Genomic DNA, 19,238 nt, shown 5'->3' with positions numbered 1-19,238 from the left:
TGAATCAGTCATCCTATATTCCATTGACATGTGTTTAAAAGATGTTACTGCAATTTTGAACACCACGCAAGGATCACTGATAAAATCTGCCATGCACCTGCCCTTAAATATACCAAACGCAGTGATAAGTCACAAGCTCGGGTTGGTTGCACTATCAACACGCTGGAAATGGCGTCAAATATCAGGCTACGTTAAGATTCATTTTGCACCCAAAAACTCCTTGTACAGTGATTTGAACAGCATGCTGAAATCTTCCTCTTCTGCCTCTTTTAATGAATATAATAGTAACATGCAACATATTTTGAACTCCTTAGATATAACCATAGAAGACGTATATCAACGCCCCGCTTTTGCTAAAAAGAAACTCTTTGAACAAGATTGGAGGAACACAATTGATAATATATCAACATATCACATGTACAGGGAGTATGGCGCATTCTTAAAATGACGTATACCCCGATATGACCGCGTGGTTTTATTTCCATGCAACCATACCCGAGAAGCCTATATTAGGTACAGGTTAAATCTATACTACACAAGAGAACGTATTGCAAATTGGGCTAAAACTGGGAAACCTACGGTAATGAAGTGTCGCTTTCCATCGTGCAAAGAACCGATTGAGACAATGAAACATCTTATACTGGAATGCCCACATTTTAGTGTAATGCGGACTAATCGGTTCTCTGAATTTGTGAACACAGATTTTGAAGATTGCTTGCAATTTCTATGGACACGCATGATGCAAGTCACTCACAAACCGATCATATTTGAATTAGTCAGTCTGTGTAAGCATATCGAAAAAGAATTGCTTACATTTTAATACTTGGAGGTTATATAGTGTATGATACAATATCCTCCATTTTTTGTGTAATCTGTGTACAATATGACGTAAAGTTTTATGCTGTAATATGAATGTAATTGATAATTGAAATGTAAATATTTTATCGCTTTTTGTAATTGATTTTGTAAAGGTTCTACAAAGTAATTTTTCTTTGTAATTGAACTAAATACAAATAAAAAAAAACGTCTTAAATATTTGTGGAGGTGAATGGAGTCACACTACAAGCACAGAACCATACTTTAATGAAGAAGCGTACAAACAAAAGCAAACAAATACAATTGCCATACATAGCAGTGGTCGAGGTTATGAAAAAGTTAATAATACTATAATGGAACAAGAAGTACTCCTTACAAAAATATGCCCTGAAAACTTAGATTTACCCCTCCATTCGACTGAATCAGAGCATCTAATTTACACATGGCCATGCACGTCAATGTGTAACATTCCCAATAAAAAAAATTCAAATCTTTACGCCTATTCCTCAATCAATATGTGAAAAGCAAAGACAAAATCAAAATTAAAATACTGCAAAGTATGGATGCTTGTCCAGTACGCAAGCACACAGGACTGCAAGGACATTCGTTGGCCTGCATATCAGGAGCTACTTGCAAAACAACCTTCCATGATATCAAAAGGATATCAAAACATCATGCAAGTATAAGAAATCTAGTTTATAAACTGTATATTGTAAAAAGTCCTGCTTTAGCACTAGCCAATTTAAATAACATTCTTCTACATGGTACACCAAAAGACCTACTAGAAGAAATCGAGTATATACAGAAAAAATATTTTGGAAATGAAACCCACTAACAAGATGAAATAGCTGTCAACCAACTTCGTAACAAATCTGCACATGGCAACCTTTCACTACACACATACAAAAAAGAAATACTAAAATTTCAAAGCACTTCAGCTGAAGTACCAAACCACTTGTGTGTATGTTGCCGCAGAACGTGTTATAAAAGTAACACAAAAACTATAGACCTTTCATACAAAATAGAAGATAATGAAGATTCTAAATGGTTTGAATTAGCTCTCTACCTTATAGCAGAAAACAAATACGAAATAACTGACCCCATGATACTTTGCAGTTACTGCACTACCAAACTTGACAACAACCAAACTCCTTCACGTGCTATCTCAAATAACTTGGAATTACATCCACTACCAAAACTCCTTCAACAACTTAATTTATATGAGAGCATCATAATTCAAACAGTTCATCCATTTCAAGCAACAATACGCCTTCAACCAAAAACTGCAAAATTACCTCCCTCTGAATTAGTGAAAGGTATTCGTGGAAAAGTAGTGTATTTACCATTAGATCTAAAAGAAAATGTGCACACTCTAGGAGTGCAACGTCCAATGCAACAATCTTTAATTATCTTGGTAAATGGAGTACCTACAAAAGACAAATAAATTTGACAACAACTGGTAGATTTACATAAAGTTAGAGAAGCCCTGCAATATCTCAAAGAGAATAATGATTATTACAAAGAAATGAATATCGAAGAAAACTTGAAAGATACAACTGAAATAATTCAAGAAACACAAGAAGCTGGTCAATTTGAGCTACTAGATCCTGCTACAATATCAAATACTTTAGACCATTATACAATTCACCCATTGCACTCTAATGAGACCATAGAAGATGCACTGGAAACGTACCAAATGCGTCAAACAAAAGGATCACCAATCAGCATATGGGAAAAAAGTATAGAAGCACATGCTTTTCCTCTACTCTTTCCTACTGGCAAAGGAGGAAGATACGATGATAGACCTGTTCAAATATCAGCATCAGAATATCGCTCATTACGAATGTATTCTGAAGATCCCAGATTTCGACAAAATGTGGAATACATATTCCACCTACTCTTTGAAAGTGAACTAGCAACTTTATGCTATGGAGTTGCACACATATTAAAATCAGGATCAGACTTTCAAAATATGACAGCCACACAATTATTACAAAAAGTTCAACAAAAAGATGAGGTTTTACAGGCAAATCTTATAAATCTATTATCAAATATGCAAGGTACTAAAGAGTACTGGTTTCAACGCCATGGAGATGTACGTTGTATGATCAGAAACCTTGGCACACCCACTTGGTTTGTTACATTAAGTTGCGCAGAATATGCATGGGAAGATTTACATGCTTTCCTACGCATATCAAACGAAAACAAAACAAACATAGATATACTAACACCTGGAGAACTTTGTTCTCAGGATCCTGTTAATGTTTCTAGATATTTTCACCATCGATTCATTGCTATGCTACATTTTATTTGTAGTAAAACTGTTCCTCCCCTTGGAGAAGTGGAGAAGAATACCAAGCCAGAGGAGCGCCACATGTCCACATGCTTTTATGGATTAAAGATGCTCCTAAATTTGGTCAAGACAGTGATGCCACTGTTTTACAGTTTATTGAAAAATATGTCACTTGTGAAATTCCGTCAGAATCCACAAATAGTGATCTTCATGCAAAAATCTTACAATTCCAAAGACACAAATGTGGCAAATATTGTCGTTGCAAATACAAAAACAAAGGGAAATACTACACCAAATGCCGATTTGGTTTCCCTAGACCAGTTATAAATACAAGTCAAGTGAACAACCTCATGTCTTCAGTTGGACATAGTGTTAAAGGTAAGTCACCTAAATATACATATTGCATAAAAAGAAAAGAAGAAGAAAAATATATCAATGATTACAATGCAATCATTGCCCACTTAGATAGATGTGCAGTACATTGCAGATAATTCTACTGCAGTTGCACGATATGTCACAGCATACTTAACCAAATCAGAAAAGACAGAGCTCCAAGACCTCTGGAATGACCTGTCATCAGATAAAACAGTGTCTCAGAAATTATACAGCTTGGGCATAAAAATGCTGTCCCATAGAGAATGTGGATCCGATGAAGCAGCTGATCGCTTAACTGGTACTGCATTGTATGGTAAATCTGCAAATATAGTATGGCTAAGTCTTGGACCAGCTAAATCTAGAAAAAGAGTTCTAAAATCATACGAAGATATAGAAACAATAGCCAAACATGATCCCAACAGCCAAGACATTTTATAAAACAATTTATTGGACACATACTACCCAAACAGGAGTACCACTTTGGAAACCATGTGTCTATACCACATAGCCCAAAACTACACATACAAAAATAATATAAAACCTGATGAGCAAAACCGTAAATACAAAGTGACAAACTGTGATGGCAGCTTAGTAAAACTCACCAAATCAAATTTAATTCATCATATCAAATTGTCATTAAAGACTCCTCAACATAAAGAAATATATTACATGTCCCTGCTACAACTCTTCAAACCATGGAGAAAAGAAGAAGAAATATTAGATACCTATGACTCATATGAAGACGATTTCAAAGCCAATGAAAGCAGTATAACTGATGTAAACTTTGCACAGTACAAAACAATGTTGCACAATGAACAGCAACACGAAGAGGAACTCCAGGCCCAACTAGATAAGGACACTCCTGACAGTAGTCAACCTTCTGTCACAGGAAGCCAAGAACCACTGGGAGAACCACTAATAACAAATGAGGCAGAATTAGCTATGATAGAAGTAGAAAACACCATGTGTCACTATGAAGATAAAGAAGACTTAACTACACTACAATCAAAACTAAACAAAGAGCAACGTAGCATTTTTCAAGAAATAACAAAAGAAATTGCACATGGTGTGCAACGTGAAAACAAAGTATGCACCTGCCAAAATTACAAACCTATACTATTGTATGTCAGTGGTGAAGCTGGTTCTGGCAAAACATTCCTAATCAAAATCATCATTAAGTTCCTTCAACAATTGACAAACAAGAAACTGTCAGCTGTTGTCACTGCTCCCACAGGTTTAGCTGCCTACAACATAGGTGGTGTCACTTTACACCGATTACTACTCCTGCCAGTAGAACACCAAAACAAGTTAGATTATTACAAACTTTCTGCAGAAGCTGCAATGGAAGTACGCAGAGTATTGAAACAAAAGAAAATGCTACTAATAGATGAAGTGAGCATGGTGTCCAACCTAATGTTGGCTTTGATTCACCTCAGATTACAAGAAGTACTCAAAACAAACTATGAAGAGCTATTTGCAGGAAAACACATCATTGTTTTTGGAGATCTTCTTCAATTGACACCTGTAAAAGGTGAGCCTATTTTTAAAACATTAGGACATTAGTAAAACTGTTGGCAGCATTGGAAATGTCAACCTTTGGCAACATTTCCAATACAGAGAATTAACAGAAAACATGCGCCAATCTGCAGATCTCACTTATGCCAACATCTTAAAAAGTATCAGAGTTGGTATGCTTTCTAGAGAAGCAGAAGCAATATTGAAAACCCGGCACATTCATGCACTTTATGGTGATAATGCATGTGCTACAGATGTTATGGAACAATTAGCCCACAAAAATGTCAATTGTATGGCCTTAATGCCAACTCTTGCAAGCTGTTTCAAAGTCAATGAAATAATGTTAAGCAAAGAAATGCAACCAATTATGGAAATTAGCGCCACAGACAAACTAGATGTACATGGAATGACACCACCCATGTGTGACCAAGCCACAGCAAGAATAAATAGTTTAGAAAAATCAATCTCAAACACAGCAGGCTTGGAAAAGATATTAAAATTATCCTTAAATTGCAGAGTAATGCTTAAACGTAACCTTGACGTGGACTAAGGAATAGTTAATGGAGCACTGGGTACATTTGTTGGCTTTCAAACATACCCACGTGACAACAAAATTCAGTTTGTCAATATTCTCTTTGAAAAACTTTCAGAAGTAAAAAGAATAGGACGCTCAATAGCTCTATTCCTTCTCTTCAAAGACATGTATGTACGCAGAGAACAATTTTTTCTAACTTTTGCATACACAGTCACCATTCATAAATCACAAGGTCTTACTCTAGACAAAGCATTGATAGACATTGGTAACACAGTCTTTAAAGAAGGCATGAGCTACGTAGCACTGTCACGCCTACGTACAATTGACAGTCTATTTCTAATAAACTTTGATGCAAGTAAAGTAAACGCTGATATTCCTTGCATTTTAGAATACAATAGACTTCGTTCACTATACAGCCCCCATCTACAAACATATCCTGTTCCACAAAAAGGAACATTTTCTAAAACAAAACTAAATCAAACAGAAATGCAACAGGATGTCACTGCAAATCCTCCAAAGAGACTAAAGGAAACTAAAACTTCATCAAGTACCACAAGCAAAAAAGAATCAATTAGGGAAAGTAAACCAGGTACTTCTTTAAAGAAGGAAGACAAACTCCAAAAAAAGCAGTTAGATACAGAACTACCTGGACCATTTAAATTCTCAAATATAGTTGGTGTAAGTTGCTACGCAAATGTAGCAATGAATATTCTATTTCAATTACCACCAATTGTTGACAACATTTACTTACACAGTACAGACCCATTGTGTTTGCAAATGTTAGTACTTCACAGAAATGCAGCAAACAATCCTGACAACACGTATAGTGTTTTTGGAATAAGACGACAATTGGACTACTGTGCTGGAATGGTGAAATTCACTATAAACTCACAGTAAGATCCACAAGAATTTCTAATGTACTTACTATTAGTACTGGAAAACAAAAACATACCTATAAATGAAATCTTTCAGATTTCATACATGTGGAAACATACATGCACTCTCTGCAGCAATGTGACACAAGAACAAATCCCCAATGAGCGCTTTGTCTATATATCAATACCTAATTGTGAATCCGTTCCATTTCAGCAACTTGTACAAAATGCAAACCACGGTAGATTATGTTCTACCTGCAATTCGGATAATCGCTCCACGTTACTAATACACACACATAGTAAATACGTAATACTGATGCTTCTACGTTACAATGCAGATGGTACGAAAAACAACTGCAAGCTGACTGGATTCACACATGGATTCACACATGGTCAAATTTCACTTGGTAGGAAAACCTTCACAACAAAAGTATAATCTACCACGCAGGAGCCACAACCAACTCAGGGCACTACACTGCATATATAAAAAAAATGTGGATGTTTTGAATGTAATGATAGTACCGTTACTCTAAAGCAGAGATTACCAGCTAATCTTACAAACGCAAATTTAATGTTCTTAAAACCAACATTTGATAACTGAACTGTACTTAAACCTTAAGTACACTTGTAGTAAAAAAATATAAACTGTCACAATATTTCAAAACCTATCTAACTGCCCAAAGATTCTACAACAACTAATCAGATAAATGAATACCACTCAAATAGAGCAAAAAATAGACAGTTAGAATACGCCAATTGGTATCTAACTGTCCCAAAATTTACAAATATGCAAACAGATAAATCAATACAACAAGATTATATCAAAACATAAATATGCCTACTGGTATCTAACTAGGCCAACATTTTACAATATCCAAACAAATACCTAATATCTTACTGCTCACAAAAACTGGAACAATCCAATGGATAAAGCATTAGGCAGAAAGAACAAGTAAACGCAGAAAACAAACAAATAAATAAACTGTAGCATAACAGAAAAAGTTTTTTTTTTTAATCCAACATGGATTTTCTTTCTCCCACAGACCCAATGATTTTAGCAACAAACACAGAAACTTTGCACATTGCACAGTACTCTGGTTTGTAATCTACTAAATATGAGGGTCAATAAAAAGAAGAAAATGTTGATTGTACAATGTAATAAGTCATTATAAAATACTAATACTAACATGCTATTTTCTTTTATTACAGAAATGAACAAGAAAAACATGGACTCCTGTTACTAAACCAAATAGTACGTATAACAAGATAAATACAACCATCGCAGCATATCACACCCATACAAACTTATAAAATTGTTCCTTATGAATTAGTTTTTGACCCAAAGTTAAAAGCCACTATGGGTGTGATATGCTGCAGTGGTTGTGGCCATGCTCCCAACATTCTATACCCTGGCCACAACCACCACAGCATATCACACCCATAGATGCAAACATTGCAACCATTGTTATGTCCGCGGACAGGTGGAAGGTCCTAGGACACATTCAACTTACCAGAGGACAATACAAACAGAGTCCTCAGGACACCCCCATTTTCTTTATGTACGAACATTTCTGGACACCGCGATTGTTCTTAAAACATTTTCACCTTGCCAATGAACAATACAGACAACGTCTCCAGGACACCGCCTGCAAACATTCCAAGACCCCACTAGTGTTCTTAGAACACTTTCAAGTTGACACCGAATCCATTCTGTTTATTTACGAACATTCCAGAACAGCCGTGTGGTCCGCAGACAAATCGAACACAACAAAAGCGTCTAGCACATAAATAAAATACAACTTTGAACCTATCTCATACTCCCAATACTCCCCAAAGACTTCTACACACCAACACACTCTACTAAATACACATTTTGAACAAACTTTCACCGCGCTGTCCGCGGACGTCCGCAAATGCAAGATGGCGGGCGCGACAGAAAATCTGACGTGCATCACGCACCACGCCGCCCAATCAGCGAACACGTTGCATGTCCGCGGACATGACAGACATGATGCAAGCCGCTGGGCCAATCGGGGTGCTGTCCGCGGAGCGAACAGGGAAGTCCGTCCACGAAGCGAACGCAGATATCACTAATTTTTTTGCCTTACATTTTGGTCATTTTTTTAAAAACTACTGGACCGATTTACACCAAATTTGCAAAAGCACGCTTTCGGGACCAGGCCGCCGCTCCTGCGGCAAATTGGGTGTAAATCCGTCCAGCGGTTCGGGCTGTAGCCGTGCACAAAGTTTTTTCCCATTCAGTCTATGGGGAAAAAAAAAGTTTTGGACCCCCCCCTGGAAGAATTCAGAGTGGGCCATATACTTTCTTTGCAAAGTTTGGTGAGGATTCGTTCAGGGGGAGCGAAGTTATAAGCCGCCCAAAAAGTGCTCTTTCTATGGAAACACAAACTTAACCATAACTACATGGCTGCTACCGCGGCCAAGTCACATATTCCAGAACACCACCTAGTACCACCTGCATTTCTGAGTCACATCAGCACCAGAAATGCATTCTGGGTATGCAAATTAGCCATAATGCAAATCTTTTTCTCCAAGAAGTTGTCTTTGTCTTAGGGGCAGTGCTACTTTACACCTAGCATAATCGACCCAGAAAATATATTTTGTAAGGCTGTCAGGACTACAGTGCACTGATAATCCCTAATAAGCATGAGATCAGGTATGCAGTTGTCTTGACAAACTTATGGATGGAACATTGGGCCAAGCTTTCAAAACACCAAGAAAGTTATGGTGGGTTTGACAAGACTTGAAAAAATCCCTTCCACTTGAAATGTGAAAGTAGAATAGTCCACTTGAGCCAAGTCACACATTTCTAGTAGCCATCGCTGGAAGTTCACCTCCATTTCTGAGCCACATCCGCATTGGTCGCAGAACTGTGGCTCAGAACTGGAGGTGAACTAGCAGCAATGGCTACAAGGTGGCATTGTGGAATATTTGGCATGGATCCAATGGACTATTCTGACATCCCACAACATTGTGCAGGACACAAGCTGCCATAATGATTTTGCATGCTAAGTGTGGAGCATAGAGCAATACCCCTCCAGAGTGGTCAAGGGAGCGGAAATGTGAATTTTGCACACCGAATGTGCGCTCCACTAGGCCCTTGGTGGCTATATGTGATGCATTGTATCTTACCTCTGCTGATGTGGAAAGATTCCTGAATGGCATGATCAGGAATGGTGAGAACGGGTAGGCACTGTCCCCTTCAAATGTGTAAATGTTTGTTATTGGCATTGATTGTCATGGTCTGTTGTTCAGTGTGTCATGTGACTGCATGCGTGTGCGTGAGTGATGGTACTCAGCGATGAGTAAGGTGTTGTCAAATGTTCCCAATGTCAGGGCTCGTTAGAGTGGTGACTGATGGTAAACAAAGCTGTCATGTGTGACTCTAGAAAAATTAGCATTGACTCCTTTTGCATCACAAATGGCATGGACATTGATGGAATGCCAATACTTCCTGTTTCAGTAAATGTGCTCTGTCATTTGGGGGGGGCTAGTGCCACATGCGTGCAGTCAATGACTCCAAGTACATATGGAAAGTGTGTTATGGCATGTATATGTGCCTACGCACCTGACACACATGATGTGATGAAGCCCAATACCTGGTGTAGACACCAGGATTGCGTGACCTGAAACATGTCCCCTACAATGGCAGTGGTGCACTGGAAGAAGCCTGTGGCAGTGAAATGTAGGTCTGTCAGCAACTTCTCCAGGGGTGTGTGTGCATTGGAGGAGATAGTGGGTAATGCAAGGTCTTCCTCCCACTTCCTGATCAGGTCTAGGATGATATGGGGGAGGACTTGTGCCTTGCATACACCTGGTTGTCTGGCATCCAAATGAGCGTGGTATTTTGCAGGAATATCCTGTCCCTCGCCATCCTCCTCTTCCTTCTATGGCAATGTATGATGGCTCCCAGTATACATGCATTCATCCTAGCTGGCCAACGTTGGAATGGAGTGCATTGCGTGCTTTATACATGTTGTTTCCTTTGTGCCTTGTACTTTGCATTTTCTATCATGTGGTGGTGAGATCACAAGGCTGTGTGTGACTTTTTCTGACGTGACTTTGCACGTTGAAAAAATTAATTTGGTTATGTTTGTGCTTGAACGGGCATGTGATTTCTTTGCGTGGCACGTCCCTCAACACGCCAACATTATTTCTCGTTCTTCCTCATTTTATGGGGTAAAGCGGAATACACATATTCTGCCCCCTATTAATTTATTTGTTCAGGTTCGTTCCACACTTTGCATGGTGTGTCGCGCAAAGCACTCAACTGCATGCAACATCGTGATGGGTCAGCGCAAAGCCACCGAAAGACACTCAAAGTCTGATCCATGAATGTGTAAATGGAGATATGCATGCTGAAAAGTGCGCAAAGTTACTTTCTAGTGCGCAAATATTCTATGAATCAAGCTTTTAGTTGTAATAGGTGGCAAATGGCTGGATGAATGAGGGAATGGGTAGAAAGGACGGCCTTAGGATTTACCAATCCTTAACAGGACCAATGAGTCCATGACCATCGCTAAAATGTCCTTTGCAGAGATCCCATGATCCCATGTGCTGAGACGCATGTAGACACATAGGGCCTCATTACGACCCTGCCGGTACGGGGTAAACGGCACCGTAAAAGGTGCCGGCGCCGTTTACCCCGTACCGCCTCATTACGAGGTCCCCTCGCGGGACCCAGGAAGCAACGCCTGGTCAAACCAGGCGTGCTTACCGGGTCCCGCGAGGGGAAGAGGGAGCAAACAACGGGCCAACTCGTAATGCCCGTTGTTTGCTCCCTTTCCCATTCAGCCCTATGGGGGCTGAAATGGGAATGGGGAAGGACCGGTTCCGGGTCCTTGGAGGGAGGAATTAGCGGGCCTTCCGAACTCGGAATGGCCTGGTTAATCCTCATTCTGAGGACCCGGACCTGGATGCGATTTGGGCTGACATTTTTTCATGAACATAAAGTTGCTTCTCAAATGTCACTGGAGTTGTGTATGTGAAACCTAATACACATTGCTTTTTGTCAACCCGCACATCATGCCTTTTCCCTCAAATTTTTCTGTGAGCAGTGATATAGTTCTTTTATTTGCATACAACTGTGTAAGACATTTTGGTGTGTCTTTAAAAATCCTGTTTTCCACGTGAAAGGATCTTTGATTTCAGCTACTTTTGTAAATTAAAATGCTGCTTTTCCTTTGGTAATGCTTTCCACATGGTGCTTTAATTTTACATAAAACAAAAAAAAAACAAAGGCCAGGCTGTTTTTTCAGTGTTTTACATCCTGCTGTTCATGTGAAAGGGACTTCTGTTCGGGGCCTTTGAATACACCCACACAATTTCCATGGAGACGTTGGACTCCATGAGAAACTGACATGTTTATAAATAGCAGGTGTTTTTTGCAAATTTCTGTCTGGTCGAATAAAAGGGCACCCCTGATCCGATCTGTAATATCAGGTCTGAAGCAAGTAAAGTGACATGGCAGATGGAATCAAATGGCTCCCTATCACTGAAAGATTCAGATTAAAACAGGAGCATGGCACTGTTTCCCCACGACAATCGCATATCTAAGATAACCTTGTTTATTGGTACCAATGAACGAAGGTGAAGACAGATGCCGAGCCCTCTGTTTCCTGGATGCTTTTTAAAGTAGAGGAACATATTTACATGTTTCAGATCTAAGATCTTACCATCTGAGGCTGTTATAGCTCATATTTGTACATGTTGATCTCTGAATATCGAGAGTCTGGTGCACGTTCTCCTCTTTTGCCTTTGATAGGTGCAGGAAATGTATTGTGTGAATCCTGGAATTAAGAGCCGAAATGCGATGTGTGGACCTTCTCATTCATGGTTTCTGCTGCAGTTGCCAGATGCTGGCCTAACACTGTAGTCGTATCTGAAAGAGGCTCTGGCTATTCTGAGGATTTTCATGAAGAAACATCCTCCTAGAATGATATACACATATTTCACCTGGATAATTAAATAAGTGTAAGCATGTTTCTTGAGGAACTTTTCATACGGTTTTAATGGTTTGCCCTCATTGTAATATATAATGTTTTTGTATGTTATATGTCTCTGTTGTATACATTTGATATATTCGAGTTTAAACATTGTTTGACTGACTGACAGCTCGGGCAGGGTGTATATAACCCAAGCTCGCCTGTTCTGTGCTGCTCCTATAATAGACTTCATACTGATAGTTTGATGCAAACATGACCACTGTGCTCAACATATTGCACACTTTTAACACATTGATTACAAATTCAGGTATATCAGAATCTTTAGACAGACTTTAAAAATAAGCATTGGCAGAGCCAACAGTTTTTCCCTTTGCTGTAGGCAATAAATAGGCATTTTCATACCACTGCCATAATGTACTGCTTGGCCATGAGCTGTCAAACATTGGCAAACACTGCTGTGCGAGTACCTGTCATACGACGGCAGTGCCTTGCAAATACCTCTTCAATGCCTACACAACAGCCAAAACTGTTGGCTTTGCCAATGCTTGTATTAACATGAATCCAGCGCAAGGAGCAAGTGCAAAGACATACATATGTAATTTAAATCAAAGTTCTAAAATCAAACTTGTTTAAGACACTTTCATAATACTGGTGTACAGTGGCAATCAAGTCATTACCTCTCAAAAGGATAAATAACATTGGCATAGCGTTTCAAACCGAGAGCTAGCTCAAAGAGATTGCGGGTTCGGGGGAGGGGGTGCTTTGTGTATAGAGGGTAGGTCATGGGTGGAAAGGACCACAGGGAATAGAATTGTGAGAATCATTGAAAGAGAGGGTAAACACATGCTTTGTGTCCCTCCTCACATCCCATTTCTCTCCTATCCTTGGCCATTGAACGCCTGTCCCCATGCGTGTTCTTGTGGCGTTACCCATGCCAATAGTTTTGGCATAAAAGCAGCACTTACAGTACAGTGTAGCCACAACCAATAAAGAAACTCCACGAACCTGCTTGTCCAGTATTGTTCATTATATTTCTCAGAATTATTTTTATGCCACTTTTCAATGTAGCGCTAAAGGCAAGGTTCCCCCTTCATCCAAGCACTGTAAAAGCAGGTATTCTTATTACTGAGTTTAAAGGTGCACCATTATTCAACATTGGTAGGATGAATTGCCCGATCTCCACATGTTTTGTGCATCAATGAAGGTATCCTTTGGATTTGGTATGTACATTCCAATTGCATTTGTTTTGACCACCAGAGTTTTAGAAGTAAACAGGCTTTCAATGATCTGAAAGATTCAAATATATAGAGCATAATGACTGATTATGTGCTCCTCAGGATGTTCTGGACTACAATTTCCATGATCTTTCACCACTGACTTTGCTGGGAACTGAACTCCCAAAAAACTCGAGTGCAACACAATGACTAGCCAAGACATAGAACAACTGTAATTAATATCAGCATAAGCACGCGCATGACAATTGGTGTAGGGAGAGGTTGCAGGTCAAATACCTAAAGAATGAATTAAACTTTGATACCTCCTGGTGCCATGCTCCTCTCCCAATGTTTACAACTGTGTGACAGTGAGGGAGAAATGAACACATCAGTTAGTTAAGGAAAGGCCTAATCTGTTACTAGGATTCTGTGTGACCTGTTAGGCATGTTTATGGAAAATGGCACTATTTGCCTTGGCAAAGCTGATTTCTAATTAGATGGTGTGATATTCCCTGGCAGAGGGAATACACATGGAATTCTAGAGCCCTGTCACGCAATTGCCCACCTTCCCACCGGCCAGTCCCCAGGAGTGTTTGCCCCAGGCCCACATTGCCACACATGATACTTAACAGTTTGCTCTAGCAATGCATCTCACCAGCGGACAGTGTTACGGTAGAGCCTGTTTGGGTTCCTCTGTGGTTTCTGCTGTGCTTTTCAACACCAAATGTGTGGTAGTGTGAACAGCTGTACCCCGGTCATGCATTGCATAACAGAAAGCACCACAAAGCTAGTGGCAGATCTATTCTACCAACAGAAGCAGAATACTGTGCATGATATTCCGGGGCCCAAAGTTTAAAACGCTTTTATTACAACCAGGAAACATTTGAGACAAAATAAAAATAAAGATGGTTATGTTATCAGAATGCATTAATATTCATACTGTATTCTAAACCTGGCCCATACCTATCTCCACGTCTTCATAAGTTATTCCATCATCTCCAAGGATGTTAGGTAGCAGAGGTTCCTCAGGGTCTGTTGAAAATATAGCAATATATAATAATTAACATTATATATAATGCAGCTTACAATTGTCTGATTTTGAGACGAGAGCCAAATTGAGAAAATTGGAGGAATACACAAAATTAATAAATCCATCTTCTATGTCGCTTTATCTGAGCTGGGCGGCGGAGCAAACCAGAGCATCTGGGGCCACTATCACAGAATTCAAGGAAGAAATGGTTGAACTTCTTGCCTTGATTCTGTGGGATATTTTGACCCACTCAGATGTGCTATGTTACACCACTTTGCTGCTTTCATGCCAGAAAAAGCACAAAATGGATGTGATGGCTCTTGTGCGTGCCAAGATCCCTAAACTGCACTTTGCAATAACAAGAAAATGTTGCACCGCCCTGCCAACACACATTTAAGGGGGGTGGAAGAGAGCACTCACTGCAGGAATGTGCCAGTGTGCTCTGCAAGATTTTACATGGAGCAAAGGAAAGAATCAGCATTACTTTGCTGTAAACCCAAAATACTTCTTTAAAATGTCATCTTTTCAACCTTAAAAAGTGCTGTTTTGGCGCTAAATCCATTAATTTCTTATGAACCACTGTGGTTAAAGAGCCCTGCAATGCCAAGGATCAGTCTTGAGTCTCAGAGGACCAGGCCTCATCTGAATGATAGCTCATAGCAAACGTATCTTTTAAAAAGCAACCCAGGGAATTTGTTTTTCATTTTCCACAGGAAACACAGCTATTTCTTTGCAACAGTATCTAAAGAATCAGCTGTTCAGATAAAGACTCTAAACAAATGCTTGATATATTTATCCATGCTGCAAACAATTCCAGCACTCAAGGGAAGGACTAGAGCTGACTAAAATATGTATTGGCTGCAGATGAAAACCGAATTTAAAGGAATAAGTTAAATGTGCTTTTTCCTGAATCAAGAGCAAAATCACCTATTTTTAAAGTATATTATTGTGTAAAGGCTTGATTATTTAAGAATGTAAAAGGATTTGCTACTGTTAAAAATCCACCTATAAACTGTTTAATTCCATAGGTTTTAAGTAAAGATTTCAAAGGTGAAACTCAAAGCTAAACCCAGTCTGAGTTGGTAAACTATATATAAAAAAAACCTGCTCTGCAAGTTGCTAGCCCTGAGAAAGGCTGGCACCTCAACTGCTGGAACAGGAAAAGGCAAATTGCGAGATTGGAGGCTTGGATTCCCCAGGACAATGGGACTTTTCAAGTCACATTGGACATTCGTCTTTGCCCCAGGCTAAGACAATAGCAGGCTAAGGGCCTCATTACACGGAAGGTGGTAAGTGTTAACGGTCACCAGTAAGGGTACCGGTGACCGTTAACCCTTACCACCTTACTACAAGGTCCCTTTGCGAGACCCGACCTCAACGGCTGGTGTAGACCAGCCGTTAAAGTTGGGACCCGCAAAGGGACCTCAGTGCTAATTACGGTACCGCAATTTGCGGTACAGTAATTAGCTCCTTCCCCATTTACATTATGCCCTATGGGGCAAACATGGGAATGGGGAAGGGCCATGGAGAAAGGGGGAATTACAGCCCCGCCAACCTTGGAATGGGGTGGTAATTCCCCTTTCCTCCATGGTGGTACTGGTATGGTACCGGCGGCACCATGGTGCTAATAGCACCATGGTTTACCGCCTACCATGTAATGAGGCCTTAAGACTTTCACACTTCCAGTGGGAGGGGCAGGAAGCTTCAATCACAAGGGAGAGGCCCCTCATTCTACTTCAAAGTGATTGACATGTGCTTACACTTGGGGGAAAAAAAACTGACAAGTGAGATTTGGTGTTTGAAAAGCCTATTTTGCAACTGAACTTTCAAGACATTTAACTTTGTCACAAGAATGAGGAAACATCCGAAAGTGGGTAGTTTTAAATAACATTTTATGCTCTTCATTTAAAGACTTGGTAGGACACAGTACTGCATAAGGAACAGAAGTTATGAAGAATGACCGATTGTGCAGAAAGTATTAATGTTGCAAACATAACATTGTGTACACATATCAATGGGTAATTGCACATCTATGTACAAGATTGGGAAATGTTAGGCCAAATCTTTCATGGTTAAAATTGCCAAAATGTTGCAGAAAGACTAAACCAGGTCCTACAGACTTGGGAGTTGGATTGAAATGTAGCCCATAAAATATGTAAACTGTGCATCTGATTTTCTTAGAGGTCATAAATACATAAATATGTATTTGTGGGAAAGTTAGATGTTGATCCCAATAGCTATGGGAGGTTTCCAGACATTGCAAAAATCATCCCATAAACATGACATCCTTTTCTGTCATCCAATCAGTGAAAAGCAAGACAGAGATTATGCTTCTACCCAATCCTAGCATTAGGGGTGTGGACATTAAGCCTGCCCCTGCCATATACTTTAATAATGTCATTTGGCATGATAAATAAGGGAACCTCACAGCACACAGACAGACCAATTCCTGACTTCTTTGTGATTTTCAGGGTGGCACCTTGTTCCTGATTTCTCCATTCCTGTTCCTGATTCCTGATTTTCCTTACAAAGCTAAGGCCTCAGCTTTGCTGAACTCCTTTTTCAGCTAGGCCTCAAACTCTAAAAATCCCAAAAACCTAAGGGAAGCATTCTGATCCAGCTGGCTTGCTATTACTAAATGCATGCCTGCTGCGCACTCACCATCCCACTGATCTCCAGTCTCCAGTAACCAGAAGTGCAGTCCAGTGCAGCCCGATGACCAGAACCATCCAGTTGACCCTATCCCGCCAGATGTGCCCTGCTGTCCTTGGTTGGACCTGATACGTGTGATGACCAGAATCCTTGATGGTCCAAAATCCTAAATTAAAGTGGACTGTAAGTATTAATAGGAAGTATAGAAAATCATATTATACCTTGCCTTGTTTTGTTCCATCGCAATCTCTAAACCATCCTATCCTTACCTTAAGAACTTGTAACTTTGTCACATTCCTTATTGCAGTCTTGTCTTTGATTCTTTGCGCTAGTGATAACTTCCTTAAATACATTTTGTCTTGTAAAATCCTAAACCATGAATCCTCCCTCGGGTAATTGGACTGAGTCCGCCAGGTTGGGCGCGGAGGTGCTGGTTTTGGTTCTGCGGATCAACTCTAGAGTTAACTGTGTTTCAATCTGGTAACTTAGCCTGAATGCCCTAGTGTAGTGCATAACTATCCTTGTAAAAGGTGATTTCTGTTTTCTTTTTCGCGCCATTATTTTTAAAAAACGCTTCTCATTCAACATTGCATAACTCACTCAATTTAATATCTAGAGACTTCATTTCAACTCAGGAGTATACCTAAGACCCATAGCTACCTCCCAACCTAGAAACCACACTCCAAATTTCACCCGTTTTTCTTCATAATCGTTTGGTTAAATTTAGGCGGGAATCCGCATTTCTGCATAGTTTTACACGTGTGATTTTTGTTTTAAATTATTTTCAAACTCCATTAAGATTTAAAGTGTTTCCTTTTGCTCGAACTATAGCTTAGGCTTGTTTGCATCTTTTCAATGTTGCTCCCATAGAAATGTGCACTGATTTAAGGATTTTTGCACACTTTTCATTGTTTTGCTAAACCATTTTTGAATGTCATTTTAAAAGTGTAAGATTTCCAACCCGTTTTTCTCTCTTGTTTGTGTAGGGAAAGTTGTACTCAAATTCTGTTTGCTGTTCTTTATTCCTGAATACCTACAGCTTCCTTAGATCTGTTTAGAATTACTTATTTGTGGGTTGAGGAATATTGCAGGGGAAAATTCTAACTTAAGTGCTTTCTTTTCAAACAAGCCAAAAGTGTTCTTTTCTCTGATGTTTATATTCTGTGTTGCTAAAAATGAATTAACTGCCTTACATACCTTATTATCTGTTATTGTCACCTCATTGTTGATTGCTGCTCCCTATTCAAAAGTATATGTTTAATTTGAGAGTTAAATAAATAAATACATATTACCTTTACCAAACAGCCTGATTCCTGGTCCATTGTGACATGGGGTATTTTGAGAAGGGGTGTGATATGAGTGGTATATCACTAAGAATATTGAACCTATAGACATAATAAAATAAGCATTTCAGCTGTGCACTGCATACTAGGCTGAGACCAGGGTGTGTTGCCTGATTGAAATACTTAACAATAGGGTCATCCAATGGAGACCTTTGTTATAACCTGCGCGGTGCTAATTTCTCACTAAATGAGAGGTGCCCCCAAAGTATGTTCACATCTTCCCTTGTCCTAAAGAAAGAACAACCTACCTATGTTTTAGTTTAAACCAAATTCTGACTTTGGAAAGGACGTGCAAATGGGGCCTGGGTACGACCGACCAGAATTGTAGATTTTGTAAGAAATCGGCTATTATAGAAACCATCAAGCATCTGGTGGCCGATTGCCCGGCTCTACAAACAGAAAGGGACGAGCATCTGGGGATGAAAACGGTCAGTGTATTTGTGTGGTCTAGCCTGATGATTGGCCAGGGTCAGATCCGGATACTGTCTTTAACTGTTTTCTTGATCAGTTACAAAAAAAAGAATGCAGTTACGAGGAAGTATACTCACCAATCCCTCTGATTTTCCGAAGTGATGTTTTATGCAACTCGTTTAAATATTTTAATACTTGTATTGTATGAGAATG

The 19,238-nt window shown here is 39.5% G+C and overlaps 1 protein-coding gene across 2 annotated transcripts in view; it reads right to left on the bottom strand.

Annotated features, from left to right (window-relative positions):
* The window catches only part of LOC138525566 (interleukin-18 receptor 1-like), a 574,775-nt gene that overhangs the window by 262,814 nt on the left and 292,723 nt on the right, over positions 1–19,238 (bottom strand). For both annotated transcript variants that reach the window (XM_069635601.1, XM_069635603.1), the window contains exon 5: positions 14,553–14,621. In XM_069635601.1, the coding sequence (XP_069491702.1) occupies positions 14,553–14,621 (69 nt within the window). The remainder of the gene's footprint in view (positions 1–14,552; positions 14,622–19,238) is intronic.

This window comes from Ambystoma mexicanum, chromosome 7p (genome assembly GCF_040938575.1).
Source record: "Ambystoma mexicanum isolate Mex_15411 chromosome 7p, UKY_AmexF1_1, whole genome shotgun sequence".
NCBI classification, from domain to species: domain Eukaryota; kingdom Metazoa; phylum Chordata; class Amphibia; order Caudata; family Ambystomatidae; genus Ambystoma; species Ambystoma mexicanum.
This window is presented reverse-complemented; position numbering and strand designations above follow the sequence as displayed.